Source organism: Epithele typhae, assembly GCF_022376455.1.
Source record: "Epithele typhae strain CBS 203.58 chromosome Unknown BXZ73scaffold_268, whole genome shotgun sequence".
Taxonomy (NCBI): domain Eukaryota; kingdom Fungi; phylum Basidiomycota; class Agaricomycetes; order Polyporales; family Epitheliaceae; genus Epithele; species Epithele typhae.
This window is the reverse complement of record NW_025954459.1, coordinates 7125-22169: the sequence shown is the minus strand read 5'-3', so window position 1 is coordinate 22169 and position 15045 is coordinate 7125. Positions and strand designations below refer to the sequence as shown.

Genomic DNA, 15045 nt, shown 5'->3' with positions numbered 1-15045 from the left:
AGATGGGGGGTGGGGCACTATCTCTTCAAACGCAAAAACTGAGGGGGTACCGGGTATGTACTATCCTGTCTCATACAGCACCTGGCATTTGTCGATCTTGCTCACAGCATTGTCAGGAACGGCCTACTGGAATGCTGTACTTCGTAGCTTTCGTTCTTGAAATTTGTTCTTGAAAGCTTCCCGAATGCAGGACAGGTCTCACTCGCCGGGTTTTATTGATCCGAAGCAGCCGGATGAATAACGTGCTCGTTCTCGGGGAAAGCATCGGTTCACCACACAGGATACGCTAGGCGTTGACGCTGCTTGTTGCCGCTGATCGAAATATGTCAAATTCACCGCCGCTCGGGCGGCGCTTCCCGTAAGTCGCTCTCGCGCGGACAGACCGCCAGTGAGGGGGCGGTGATGTACCTCGGACGGGCGCGTTTGAGATTCTTGGCGATGCCAGCGGATATTGCTTGCGTGCCTCTGCTCATAGGCGGGGGCGAGCTATATAGTGTCCCTGACTCCGTCCCGTTTTCCTTGTCTTTTCTTCTTCCCTTTTGATTCTTCGCGATGCTTGTTTCTTCATTCTGGCTATTTATCGGGCTCACAACCTCACTAGTCTCTCCCGCAGCTGCCTTCACTCCTCTCCAGCGTCGCGTCCAGCACGAACCCCCGTCTTCCCTCCCGCACGGCTGGACCCTCCACCGGCGCGCCGACCCCGACACGCGCATCCCACTCTCGATCGCCCTCCGCCAGGAGAACATCGACCAGCTCGAATCCTTCCTCCTCGCCATCGCCGACCCCTCCTCGCCCTCGTACGGCCAGCATTGGTCCGTGGCGGACGTCGCCGCCGCGTTCCGCCCGTCCGACGCCGCGTTCGCCGCCGTGCGCGCGTGGCTCGCGTCCGAGGGCGTCGCCGCCGCGCGCGTCCGCGGGGGCACGGTCGAGGCGGACGTGAGCGTCGCGGAGGCGGAGCGGCTCCTCGCCGCGCGCTACTTCGTCTACCGCCACGACGGCAGCGGGGCGGAGAGCGTCGCGGCGCACCACGGGTACCTCCTCCCCGAGGACGTGGCGGCGCACGTGGACGTCGTCAGCCCAACGGTGAACGTCGTCGAGCCGCGCGCGCAGCTGGAGGAGGCGGGCGCGGCGGTGCGCAAGCGCGACGGGGGGATGGACGGGATGGGGCCGGTGCGGTCGCCGATGCGGAAGCTCGGGCACACGGTACGTCGGTCGAGGGACGTGGGGGCGGAGGTGGGGGCGGGCGTGCTGATGCTCCTCTCAGGGCTCGTCGTTCTCCCAGTCTTCTTCGAACAGCACGGATGGGTGCGACGAGCTTGTGACGCTTGACTGTCTGCGCAAGTTGTACGACTTCGAATATGAGTTCCAGGCACCATTGGAGACGGTCGGCTCTGGGGCGTCTCATCTGAACGCTGTCGGTGTCGGTGCGTCGCGTCTGAGAGCTGGTGTAAAGTTAAGCATGCTAACCTGTTGACAGTGGAACTGACCACCCAGACGTACGCCCCCAAGGATCTCGACATCTTCTTCAAGAAGTACGCGCCAGACGTTGTCGGTCACCGACCTGTACTCAACAGCATTAACGGGGGTGAGCCTACATGGGCATGTCGCCAAGTTTTGCAGTCGCTCAAAAGTCTCAAACAGGAAAGATCAACGCATCGGAGACTAACATCAACCTCATCGGCGAATCCAACCTCGATTTCGAGCTCATCATGGGACTGATTGGTGGCAACCAGTCGACGCAGCTCTACCAAGTGGGTGGGGGTGAGTCGTTGCGCGATTTGCAATTGAGTCTATCGCTTACCCTGGATCGTTGTAGGGGGGTCTTGGGAAGAGATGCTCAACGGATGGGACACGACATACTGCTCCAACAGCTCTTCAAAGTTCGACAATTGCGGCTCCGCGCCACTGTCGTACGTTATCTCCGTCTCCTATGCCGGCCCTGAGCTTGGAAACTCGCGGACGTTGCAACGCCAGTGCGATGAGTTCGGCAAAGTGCGAAAATCGTCTGTTTCTCTACCCTCTTTGCTTATGCTGATGTTGGCGATCGTGGAATCCAGTTGAGCTTGATGGGCGCGACGTTCCTGTTCGCCTCTGGGGATAGCGGAGTCGCCTCGAACGTGCAGAACTACTGCAAGACGGACTCTTCGTTCGGCTACGCCGTCGGCAAGGGCAACTTCCTCCCCAACTTCCCCCAGACTTGCCCCTACATCACTGCGGTCGGCGCCACGCAGGTTCCCGCAGGAAAATCGGTACGTCTCCCCTCCACTCGCCCCACCCCCTCCGATCCACCTCACCCCACCTCCACAGGCCTCCGACCCGGAACGCGCCGTCTACCTCGCCTCCAGCGACTTCACCTCCGGCGGCGGCTTCTCGAACGTCTTCCCGCGCCCGCGCTGGCAGCACCGCGCCGTGGGCGGCTACCTCGCCAAGCACGCGCCCGCGTACGGCGCCGGCGTGTACAACCGCTCCGGGCGCGCGATCCCGGACCTCTCCGCGAACGGGTGGCCGATCGCGGCGGTCGACGACGGCGACGACCAGCGCTTCTACGGCACGTCCGCGTCGACGCCGATCGTGGGCGCGATGGTCGCCGCGATCAACGACGCGCGGCGCGCGGCGGGCAAGGGGCCGGTGGGGTGGATCAACCCGGCGGTGAGTGCGGAGTGCTGGACGCTGCGTGCTAGGGGATGCTGATAATGGATGATTTGGCTGCAGATCTACTCGAACCTGTTCGCAGACGCGTTCCACGACATCACGGAGGGGTTCAACAGCGGCTGTGAGCGCGATAGGGCATTCAACGCGACGCATGGGTGGGATCCGGTGACGGGGCTGGGGACGATCAACTTCCCCAGGCTGCTCGCGCGCTTCATGCTGCTTCCGTGAGTGGTTCGGAGAGGAGGAGACTGTGCTTTGCATCAAGCTTTCACTTGTTTATTTAACTTCACTGATATTCTAATGGCTATCATAACTTGGACGGACTTTTTTTCCATATTGAAGCAAGGTCGAACATGTCGTGCAAGGTCACCGGTCAACGTCCACTGCTAAGTATCGCAATCTACACGGGAAGTCCCAAGTCCAAATAGTCCATGAACACGAAGTCCGAAATCCAAAGTCCTTCCAACGTGCCCAAAAGTCCATGACCAGAAAACACGAATCTATCCAATACGAGAAAGCGGATCTGATTGCTCCCGTGGAGCGTAGTCACGATTCCCTCGAAAGGACCAGCCTCACTTTTATACACCTCGCACTAATGGAACGCCGGCCGGTCAGTGGGCGCGTCGCACAACCGGTAGCGTCGAAACGCACCTTCAGTCCCTCCTACGGGGCACTGGCAGACCGCTGGAGCTCGCGCGCCGCCTGCGCGATGACCTCCTGCTTCTCGCGGCGCGCGTCCCCACTGGACCGCGCGAGCGCACTCACGCGCTCGACGTGCGCGCGGAACTCCGACGGGAAGAGCGTGCAGGAGGCGACGGGCTCGACGGGACCGTCGGGCAGGAGCCCCTGGGGGAGGAACGGGGAGTACCCGACGGGCTCGTAGTCGACGGGCGCGGCGTGCTTTGGGGTGCTCGGGGGCGCGAGGAGGGAGGTGCAGAGGAGCGGGCGGCGGGGAGGGCGAGCCTTGGGCTTGGTGTGCGACACGGGCCGAGGGGGGTTGTGCGGCGCGTCTTGGGCTGGGGCTAGGGAGGGTGGGTTGGGAGACCGAGTGCTCCGACGGTGTTCCTAGATGACGGGCGCAGAAGAGTGCAGCGGAAGACGGGCTTCGTCAGTCGGACGCGACGAGAGGGAGCCGCAACGAAAGTCTGCGCACCTGGCCCGATCGCGGCGCGGGCTCCGCGAGCATCTTAGAGGTCCGCGCGCGCGCGTCCTGCAGCTCGCACCGCAGCTCCCGGATCGTCTCCTCGCTGGCTTCGTCCGAGTCTTCCTCACCCGGAACGCCCGATTTGTCACCTGCCTCCCAGTCCAGCTCACCGCCTCTCCCGGGTCTGGCGAGGGAAAAGAATCGTTCGACGATGTTGGGCGCGGCGTGGACGAACAGGCATAGAGCGATGGTGGTGAGCGTGCCTTCGAGAAAGGTGGAGCTCGTGGGTGCCAGAGACTCGATACCAGCCAGCGGCAGCGAAACGAGAGAGTCCTGATTGGAAGTGATGTTAAGGGGAGTCATGGTGGAAAAGAAAAAAAACACGGGGGGTACTTTCGACGAGAGGTGCCCAATTGAGTCTTTGGATGAGCGTCCAGCGTCCCAGGTGAGGCTGACTGGAGGCTGGATTGGGAGGCGGTCCAGCCCGCAGGGTTCTGATTGAAGCTTGCTCGCATGGTCCTGACCTCAAATCGCTTCAGCCACAGTGACGGAGGATCGCCCACTATTATCCGCGGTGTTTGTGTCTCTGCGAAGAAGTCGCCGAAGGGGGAATCACGGCGACTCTCGCGACCATATGTTTCTCCGCCATTCATGTTCGTGAGTGTAAAGTTACATAATCAGCAAAGGATCGCCCAAGAAGCGAGTCCAACAATACGGATAGAGCCCTAAAGCCTTCACGCGACTTCACGGATCTCGTCCTCAACCGTCTTCCACTTCCAGAGGCTCTGCCCCGGGTTGATCAGCTCGTTGTCGTTGTTCGCCGAGAAGTCGAGCTTCCCCTCCCCAAGGAGCACCCTGCGGCCTCTCATCAGCGTCCTCGTCCCCGGCCTCCCTCTTACCCCCCACCTGCCCACTCACCTCAGATAGTCGCCGAGGTTGTAGTCCGCCGGCCTCTCGCTCAGCGCCTGCTTGAACGCGCCGAGGTCCTCCTCCTCGACCGCGCCCCGCGGCACCCCGCGCACGCGCGCCGCCGCGTCCGCAAGCTCCGCGAGCGACGTCGTGTTCGGCGCGAGCCGCACCGTGCCCGGCACGCGCGCGGCGGTCGCCGGGTCGACCGCGAGGACCGCGAGCTGCGCGACCGCGCGCCCGACGTCGATCTCCGCGGACGCGGTGAAGCGGGTCGTCGCGGGCCCGAGGGACCGGTAGGCGTTGCCCTTGACGTCGAGGCCCATCAGCGGCGCTGTGTGGAGAGGCGGGCGTGAGCGAGCGTAGCAGGGTGGGGGTCCCCGCGCGCACCGTAAGGGGAGTTGAAGCACGCGCCGAGGAAGAGGCCCGCGATGAGCGCGATGACCTTCTTGTCCGGCATGGCGGCGTGCGTGTCCTTGGCGATCTCGCGCTTGACCTGCCACTCCGCGTGCTCGTACCCGGGGAAGTCGTTGAGGGCGTAGTCGCTGTGGCCGGAGAGAGAGGCGTCGGGTGAGCGAGGCTGTCGGGGATCGGGTGGGAGGGATGCACTCACCCGCCGAACTCGCTCATGAAGTACACCTTCGCGGCGCTCGCTGCGACCGCTGCGATGATCTTCTTCCCGTCCGCGGCGGGGATGTGGGTCGGGAGCGTGTTGACGACGACGTCCGCGCCGTTCAGGACGATCTCGAGAGTGTCATCGAAGGAGTAGAGCTCGGCGCCGAGTGCGGCAAGCTCGCGGGCCTTAGGGGAGTTGACGTCGCGAGTCGTGATGCGTACGGTAGGGAAGGCAGAGCGGAAATCGGTGAGAAAGGCCTTCGAGATCCAGATGCCTGGAGGAATAGTGAGTAGAGTCGACAAAGCGGCGAAGTTCTGCGCACCGATGAGGCCCGTTCCACCGATGATTACCGCGGTGGCCTTGATGTTGGTGTTAACTTTGACGGTGGACATGTTCAAGCTCGATTTGAAGTTGCTGAGATGTGTGCGAGTGAAGACGTTGAGTGTAGTATGCTGGAGTACTGTTGTGTGGCATGCGGGCCTTTATACGCGGCCCTACGCTCGAAAGCTGAGAGCTCCAGCGAAAGCTCGGATCCGAGGACTGACGAAGTCGCTGACGCACCGTTCACAGTGCAGCATGGGTGCTTTGACAGTGTTCAACCGGCTTCAAGGACGTGGTTCGTAATTCCCCGATGCCAGACTTCTTATAAGTTATAGCATCCGTCATCATAGCTCATCCGCAGGCAATCCATGAAATTCGGTGCCAGTGATCCGGGAAGACGCGCATCGGTGGGCGGCAAGCCTGGGGTGCACCCCATCCTCCTCTCACTCTCTCTTCTCTATCTCGTTTGCACGCCTTACGCCCCGTTCACTGGCCCTTCAGCAGTCGTGGAGGATACGTGTCCTAACCGTTGATTTCTATTGTACTCCTCAAGGGCACTCCGTGTCCGCCGCTTCCAACCTCTACTCCCCCTTCGACCTCAACCTCCGTCCCGTCCTCCTTCGCCCACGACATCCACAACGCGGGAGGACATCCTCCCGGACGTAGTAAGCACACAGATCAGAATCTCCGGGGTGCGGAGATGTACTGCAGCAGGCCGCAGCACCCCGTCTCAGTCAGTCCCCTCCTCACCTCGGACATCCCCTCCCCAGGCCCCGCCCGTGCCGCCGACCTCGTCCTGACCACAACGAGAACGTCCAAACAGACACTCGCTCTACCGGCGCGGTCGTTTTGTGTCGTCGTTGCTGCCGTGTCGCATAGGTGGCGTGGTCCCACCCTGGTTGGGATCCTCTCCTCATCCGCCTCACCCGCTTCGCGTGCGCCGTCCGCTCACGGACGCCCCATGCGCACCTCCACCGCGCACCCCTCCTGCTTCACCCACCCGGCTTGTCCGCATGTCGACGCCCACGACATGCCAAGGACGTCCTCCGCTCGGAGTTGAGGATAACGGGGTCGCCGTGAGTCCCGGCGAACCCCTTCTAGCTCGGTGAGTACACTTTTCTCCACCTCACCTCGCCTCGCCCTCCCCGTCGCCCTCCCCCGACGTCGTACTCCCGCCCCGTCGGCCGCACTATCGATGGCCAATATGCGCTGAGGACGTTCATTTGGGTTTCCCCAGCTTGGAGACCTCATCCTGGGGCTGGGGCGAGCTACCGCGGCCCCACTATTACTTGATAGTACCACTGTCTAGAGTTCACTAATAATTACATTTTAATTACTAATCATATGCTTTGTGCATCAAGTATACGAGTACACGCAGAAAGCCTGGTGTGAAATAATGAGGAAGGCGGGCAAAACTCAGGGGATGGCGAGCTCACTGGGAGACGATGAGCACAGGGCGATGGGGCTCGAGGCGCCGGTGTCCAGACATGTCGGGGCAGTGTCGCGGTGGATGGACTTTGTTCGATCGGTATACCGTATACGAGCTCACTTACCCGCAGAGTCAGCAGCTGAATGAAGTGTCGCTTGAACGTCGTGCAATGCTTCGACGGTACTTGGGCCCTTCCTCCAGTGCGCGACGGAGGCGAGTGTTCATAGACGCCCTGAGCCAAACGAAGTCGCCAACGCGAAGACGCCGGACCGCCTCCTTTTTTTTCCTTTCGAGCCCTCGCATCCAAGGACGATGATACTCCCGTCAGACAAGCAGCGATCAATCGGTCAAGTATGCCGTGAAGACCGTCAAGGCTTACCTAGGTCTCGCTCTGCCCAAGTTCATGCGAGAACTCAGAACACCCGCTCAGAGTCCACTCCTTCGCGTACGCGCTTCAGCCAGAGGACGTCGTCCGTGACGCCGCGGAACTCTTGCTTGACGATCTCGAGTTCCACCTCCCCAATCCCCCGCGCGCGGAGCTCTCGTTGGTGCCTGTGATTGGAACCGCATCAGGAAAAAGTGCATCCCTCGAGAGGATGCCGTTGAACTCGTGGCTGCTCGGACACTGGTCGGGCGCCACGGGAAACCTCTCGAGTTGTCGGGATAGTGATAGCAAACTCGAGATTGCTCGGACGCTAGTTGCACGCCACGGGAAACCTCTCGAGCTACTCCGAGCACCCGCAGGTGATCGGGATGTCGCGCGCGCGAGAGGAGACGCTCGCTAGAGCACGAGAGATCCGCGCGCGACGAGAGAGGACTCGAGAGGTGCGCGCGCGATGGGAGAGGGCTCGAGAGGTGCGCGCGCGACGGGAGAGGGCTCGAGAGGTGCAGTGCGCACGCAATGGGTGTCGTGAGCATCGGAATCTCCAGTCACAGTACACATGAACATTTGGGTCAGAGCGTGCTAGGAGACATGATTAAGGTAACGGAATAGTACAAAATCATGATGCCGTAGATAGGGATTGACGAAGAACCTCTTACACAAATCGAGTACGTTGTCTGTGGTCCACGCACGGTTGACTGCTTTTCCGAAAACAGGTATCAAATGGCAACTTCGAGCAATAGACGTAATGGGGATGATGGACGAGCGGCGATGGTGGTTATGTGAGGATACGGACACTTGGAACATCCCCGTTGTTGGGTCAGGTTCGTGGAAAGGAGTGTACCACTCAACATATGCAAGCGGATGCTTGAATCGCCCCCCATATATTGCGGGTAGCCTAAAAATGGCTCGTACACGGGCAACCCGTAAGCCTGGAGAAACCAGCGACTATTAGCGCAACGAGTACAGCTGTTGACCGAGTTTAGACTTACCCTTGAGCGAAACCACCGGCCCTGGCGGAATATCGACCCCCGGCTCCCATGCAAGGACCGTGTCGAAATGACCTGGTACAGCACGGCGTAAGGGTCGTGCTTGCTGTTTGGGCCGTGCACGAATGGTGTCTGCCACATATGTGGATGATACTTGGCGGAGGGGGGCGAGATAGACTGTCGCCCGGTGATACACCGGGAACGTTTGAGCGTTGATTGTGGCCGCAGGAACAACGAGGGGGTGGGATAGGAACGAGCTCGTCAAGAACTGTTCAAGGTTCCGAGCGAAGTCGATGCAGCCGTAAGAGTTGACGAGATCGCGGACAGTGGTGCGGGAAAAGGGTGGTCTCTTCGCGATGAGATAGTGGGGTGGCTCACTGTTCAACTTGAATTGTTCCGTTCGCGCATCGGTGGCATCGCGCATCGCAACGTCTCCGTCCTCCTCCTCCTCCTCACTGAATGCCTCCTCCTCCTCCTGTGTGCCCCCTTCCCCGCTGCTCGTCCTCGTTGTTGTCGTGGAGTCGGCCCAGTCGAGGAAGCGCTGGAAGCGAGCGATTAGCTCTTGCCGGTTGAGCCAGGCCGCCATCTGTTTGATGTAGTCGCGTCTGTTTGAGGCGTTGTACCCGTCTTTGGTGGTATCGATATGAAGGCGTTCCGTGGCTTCCGTGTTGAAGCCGTCAGCGGAGCCGAGTCGACGGATGGAGAGGGCGTAGTGGAGCATGGCATGGAGCTTTGGAATGTTGAAGTGCTCGCGGATACCGAGGGTGATGAAGACTTGTTTGTGCTGGTGAAAGCTGCGCCATGCGGCGTCGAGGAGAGCGAGGGAGCGATTTGTGTGAGCTTCGAAATGCGCGTAGTAGATGAAGTCGAGGACCGCCCGCAACGCGCGCTGGACAGCGGGATTGGACGCGGTGCCCGCGATGGCGCCTAAGAACACTCGCTCCATGTGCTTGAACTCCGTCCCCGTCCACTGCGACACCAGGGATATCCCCTTCTTGAAATGACGCAGGCCTGGATGCGACGGCATCACCTTGAAACGCCGATCAAGCTCGTCTTCCTTGCCGTCAAGAGCATCTGTAGCCCACGACACAGTATGATCTTTGAATACTCCTTTGTGTAGCTGATGCAAGATGTCGGGGGTGATACAGGAGCAGATGTCGCAATGGGGGTGCCCACGCCAGAAGGGATCGACGAGCCGCAAGCCAAGTGCCTTGAATTCTGGAGTTTTGCGCCCGTGAGCTTTGTCGTTGATGATATCCCAGACTGATTCCTGATCCTTCATGATAGCATAGTCGGGTACGCCAAGCGACTTCGCGTGGACAGAGCACTTGGGGCAGAAGTTCTCTTGACAACAAGACACAAGGCACTGCTCCGGATGGTCGGCGATGTAGGCGGCGATGAGAGGATGAACACGCCTGACAAAGCCGTCCGCGCACACCATCTCGACACCATCCCGCGCCGCAGCCTTCAACGGTTCCAAGATCTTCGCCATGCAGTGGTGGAACACCCGCCATATTTCGAGAGATCGGGTGGACTTCTTGAAGCAGTCGAGCTTGGCAACAGGTATGTAGCCGATGAGAACAGTTGCGTGCATTGAAGGCTGACGACGGAGGGCCTTTGGGATGTTCCCGATTGTCAAGTATACCGGCCATGCTTGCTTGTCACCGGAGAAACGGGAGAGCTGGGTCTTGTCGGAGGCAAGGATAACGGGGGCGATTGTCGCACCAGGTGGGAGGTTTCCCTACCATCACAGGTAAGAGTATGCTCTCAGACGTCAACTTCACGGCGGTACTAACCTGCATTTCCCACCACCAATCCGCTGTCCACATCTCGTCGATCACGATCTCCCCATTTTCCATCCGCGTCAGCAGCCTTTCTGGCGCGTATTTGAGGAACTCGCAGAAGACGGGGTTGCCGATGAGCTCCCGGATGCACTCAACGGGATCGCGTCGCCAAAGCTCAATATCCTCTGTCTTCATCTGCCCCATCTCGTCTGGTACGTCCCCGATCACCTCCCATTCATTGCATATCCACTCCGCCGCGCTCCTCGGGAGCTGCTCCATCTTCTTTAGGAGCTCGTACTTGTTCTTGAAGGACAACTGCGTCTTCTTTTCGACCTGCATCGCAAGAATGGATCACGGTTAGTCCGCACTGAGTTGCATGTATGTTACATCGTGCTCACCAGACGGAGATGTAGGAACTTGTCCATATCCTCTTGGCTCATGCCAGTGGCGAAGAGCCACTTCACAAGCTCCCACTCCTCCTCGGACGAGAAAGGTGACTCAGGAGGTATCTTCTCAGCCCTCCGCTGCTGGAGGAGTGTGTCGAACATGGTGTGTGCCTTCCGAATCCGCTCGCCCGCACGACTTGACCTCGGATACTCTCCACGCCACAGACGTTTCGGAATCCCGCCTGCGTCCTCGTCCTCGACCTCTTCAACGGTCACCCGATGGGGGTTCGGCTGCTGCAGCGGCGGATCGGGGATTGTGGATCTTCCAGTGTCGTGCAGGAACTCTTCTCCCGGAATGCCGTCTTCAATACTAGGATCATGCTGAGGTGCGTTGGAATGGAGGTGCTCGGTATGGGTGCGGTGTCCGTTCGCTTGCTCATTGCGCTTTTTTTTGCACGCGGATGATTGGCTGGTATGCGAGACAGTGCCTTGCTCCGTACGAAACTTTCGCCCACAGAAATGACATGTATAGAGACCAGGCATGGTGAATGAAGAAGAGGAAGGCTCAGGTGAGATGGAAGTGATAGGGTTGATAGTCGACGAGAGAGCTGAATGGTTTGTTTTGCGTGCAGGACACCCCGATAGTGGCATCAGCGTGACGGCAAAACCCGAAACTCCGCTCGCCCTGGCCGAGTCGTGGTCTCATCCTCGTCCCTTCGCACTTCCTTCCCACCATGGTGCGAGGTGCAGTTCGCAGAAAGCGCGACGTGTCTCTGCATCCCCCTCCACCCCACGATCCTGAGAACTTGGGGTCTTCAGGCCAGGCTAATGTAAGCTTACAAATATACAGTGCGGCTCTTACTACCCTTTGTATATACTGACGTGTCCTCACTTAGGACGGTGACAATGTTCGGTCGACTAAGCGCAGTCGAACCACGTCAGCTAGGAAGCACGAAATGGGTGAGTAACATCCCTTCCACACTGCCAGTGCAGTGTATCATTGTGCGCCGAATGTTGATTATGAGACATGCAGAGATGCGCCAAGCACAAGAAGAAAAGAAGAGGCTCGAGCACCGGATCAAGCAGCTGGAGAAGAATCAGCACAAAGAGTCTAACCAAGGCCTTAATGACGGCGACGACGACGAGCTTGGTCCAGAGTCCGAAGATGACATTGAGCAAGATGGTGTGATCATGCGCGGTAACGGCTTGCAGGCCAAGGCGAGTTTACTACCATCCTCCGGATCAGTGCTATTTAACTAATGCTGGTACTGCTTGGTGACCATACAGATCCGTGAAAAACATGAGACAACACAGCGCCCCCCTGAGCCCATGCGCATCGCTCATCGCGAAGGCAGCAGTTCTCCGCCTCGTGAGCAAGACCGAGCCACGTCCCCTCCGCGCTCTTCGTCGCCGCCACACCCTTCGTTGCACTCCCATCCTTCGTCGCCACCACGTCCTTCGTTGCAGTCTCGCCCTTCGTCACACTCCCGCGCTTCATCGCGCTCAGGCCGTCCTTCGTCGCGCTCAGGCCGTCCTTCATCACGCTCGGGCCGTCCTTTGTCACGCTCCCGTCAGGCTTCATCACGCTCCCGCCCTTCGACGTCGCGCTCCCGTTCTTCACGATCACGCTCCCGTCCCGAGTCATCACACCCCTCTGGTCTCTCAAAGTCGCCATCCCGAACCCTCCCGCGTTCCTCCTCCCCATTGCCACACACCGAATCGCTCCACCCACGAAGTTCGCGGCCCTCCTCAAGGTCTCTCCCGGACTCTCAGTCGCGCGAGCGCTCTTCCCGTGCTCCAGGAAGGCGGCAAATGCACTCTAATTCCACTCATAGGCCTGAGCGGATCAGTTCACATCAGCAATCCACCCCACCTCCTCCTCAACCTTCACAGGTTGTTCCGGCTGTTGCCCCCCTCCGCAACGGGGTGAACCCGAAGGCTCGCCCGTCTACCAGTGACTATGAAAACGATGTCAAAGATCTCCTCGATTATTCGGTGGTGGAGTTGTATGTGTTCCTTTACACGCGAAATGCCTTCCCGAGCAACAGTGACCTTGATTTGGCCATTGAGGACTCGTGGCGGGCAGCTTGTCGAGCACGGGACGGTACACTGCTACGTTACCTGCTATCTGAACGCATGAGACGAGTGGTGAGTGTTTCTCGAGTGCATGATGTTCAAGCACGCAGCTAACTCCGGCCCTTGCGGGGCTTGCAATCATTGCAGATCTCTGCTCGCAAGTCACATGCTCGCGGAGATGTGTATTCAGATCTTCGTGCAACCACGAGTCAAGCATATGGCTTTCGCATCAGCGACAAGCCGAAGGATGTCGATCGTAACGCTGCACGGAGTGCCGCATTGCTGCGGGACAGCCTTTTCCATTGGAAGGCGAGTAATATTTATTGTGATAACCATTGAGCTGACCTTGTAAATGGCTGTGATAGACACACGACACCGGGACCGACAAGAAGAGCGGGTTTGCAGAAAGCCAGGTCATTCAGAATGCGATACAGCTCACCTTCTTTGGCAATCCGGAGGCCAGCCTTGGGTTTCGTTTCCCCGACCGCTTCAACCCCATCCCAAACGAGGTCCTCGCGTTCCTGATGACTGTGGTGAGTTTTCAGATCTATTGTCACCGTCATGTAGGGATCATTACGGGTAACTCTCGGAACATCCGAGGCCCACCCGTACCCTCACCCATAGCTGCTGAGTGTGGGTGAGGGCACGGGTCGAGTCACACGCTTATATTGGGGGCGCATCGAGAGCGACGAGATTCATGCGTGCGACGTGGCGAGTTACACACGTACTGTGCAGGGTGCAGTAGGCGCGACGTGCTGCACATGTTGGCAGGCGTGACGCGCTGCACGCGTTAGCAGGCACGAAGAGCATGGCGGGCTGCGCGCTTTGGGTGTGTCGAGCATGGCGGCAAGCGTGACGAGCCACATGCTTCGGGCGTGTCAAGCGCGGTGCGCTGGACACGTCTGGCCCAGGGAGGTTGACGGCGCGTGAACCTGGACACACTGGCGAAATGGACCGGGCCCCTCGCCGCGTAACCCTCACCCACGACCTGCATGGGTCGTGCCCACAAAGATCCCTACTAGTACTAACTACTACCGTCGTGTGTTCTGACTTTGAGCTCATTCCTTTCAGGTGCGTGGACACATCGCCGAATGGAGCACTGGAAAGCAAGTCCGCGAGACCTTCAAAAGCGGTGGCGACTCTGGACATGGCAAGCACTACCGGTCGTTCCTCGCGGATCTCAAGTCGTACGAGAGAGCTGGCCCGTCAACATGGAAAAACATCCGGACACGCATGTACAACAAGGCATTGTACGTGGATATTCACTGCTCCGAGCCTCTCAGTTTAACGACGCTGAGTCCCAATGCTTCACTCCAGTCGTGCAGGTGGTGGTGTTGATCCGACTACAACAAATGCATGCATCTCCAGCGCGGCCATGGATGAGGCTACTCGTCAGCTTGAGGCACGAACAGGGCTCACTGATAGCGAGTCCGAGCCTGACGGCTAGACTAGATCCGTAATGTCTCCTTTCCAACTCGCATTTTTGTCTTACAGTATCGTAGTAATCATTGGGCTCTAATCGCCAATATTATCCTCTTGTTCACCGCTCGCATATGTTGTGACACAGGGGGAAACAAATAATCCTACCCTAATAGCGTGTACAAGAACGACTCGTGGGTACTCGGGCGTCCTCGCGTGCATTTGCTCCTGTTAAGTCGAGAGCACTTGTCGAGTGAACCGGGTGTCTCTCGAGCAGCACCGAGCGGGCGGCTGTGGCTCTCGAGCGCCCGCGAGGCGCCCCGCCAAGCTCTCGTGCGCCCGCGAGGTGCCCCGCCATGCTCTCGTGCCTCGAGACAAGGGGACTTGTCACGACGGGCTCGAACTGCTCTCGAGCCTCGGGTGCGCTCCTGAGACAAGCCGTTTTTTCCTGATGCGTCGAGCTGCACTTGTACCGCAGGCAATGCATTTCCGTCACAACCATCGCCGCTACGGACCAGAAGTGGATCCTTGGAAAACACAGCAAGGCCGCCACGTCCGTCTTGCAGATGAAAGACTCGTGAGCGTGGGTCGCCTGCACTTTCCAGGAGAAACGGCGTGGAGAGCCCGCCGCATGTTGAGTCATTGCGAACGTTCTGGAATATGGAGACCCGACCGTCGACGGCCCTCCTTCTGTGCCGACAGGTGGATCGTGGACGGAATACATGGACTCGATGCTCGCCGCCGTCCACGACCGGTCGTTGTGTGACACGATGCGCACACACGTCTTCACCGACAAGGGGCACAGACGTGCCGTAAGGCGCGTGAAAGTGTAGGCTGTGCCAGAAACGGGAGCCTAACGGATGCAGCTCTCTTCTTGCGCAGAGAGACAATGCTGTCAACAAGGTGAGCAGCGCGAATCGCCTCTTCGTACTTGCTTGGAA

General features: G+C 59.3%; 2 protein-coding genes across 2 annotated transcripts; one reads left to right on the top strand and one right to left on the bottom strand.

Annotated features, from left to right (window-relative positions):
- Positions 1–8032: 8032 nt before the first annotated feature.
- Positions 8033–11152, bottom strand: BXZ73DRAFT_59483 (uncharacterized protein; the record flags this gene model as incomplete). The annotated part of the gene is made up of 5 exons (XM_048021684.1): positions 8033–8398; positions 8459–9973; positions 10085–10180; positions 10236–10556; positions 10622–11152. The coding sequence occupies 5 exons, from the start codon at positions 11150–11152 to the stop codon at positions 8033–8035; spliced, it is 2829 nt and encodes a 942-aa protein (XP_047870728.1).
- Positions 11153–11343: 191 nt separating this feature from the next.
- Positions 11344–14132, top strand: BXZ73DRAFT_109653 (uncharacterized protein; the record flags this gene model as incomplete). The annotated part of the gene is made up of 7 exons (XM_048017305.1): positions 11344–11439; positions 11506–11569; positions 11643–11807; positions 12077–12363; positions 13051–13218; positions 13757–13935; positions 14003–14132. The coding sequence occupies 7 exons, from the start codon at positions 11344–11346 to the stop codon at positions 14130–14132; spliced, it is 1089 nt and encodes a 362-aa protein (XP_047870727.1).
- Positions 14133–15045: the final 913 nt, after the last annotated feature.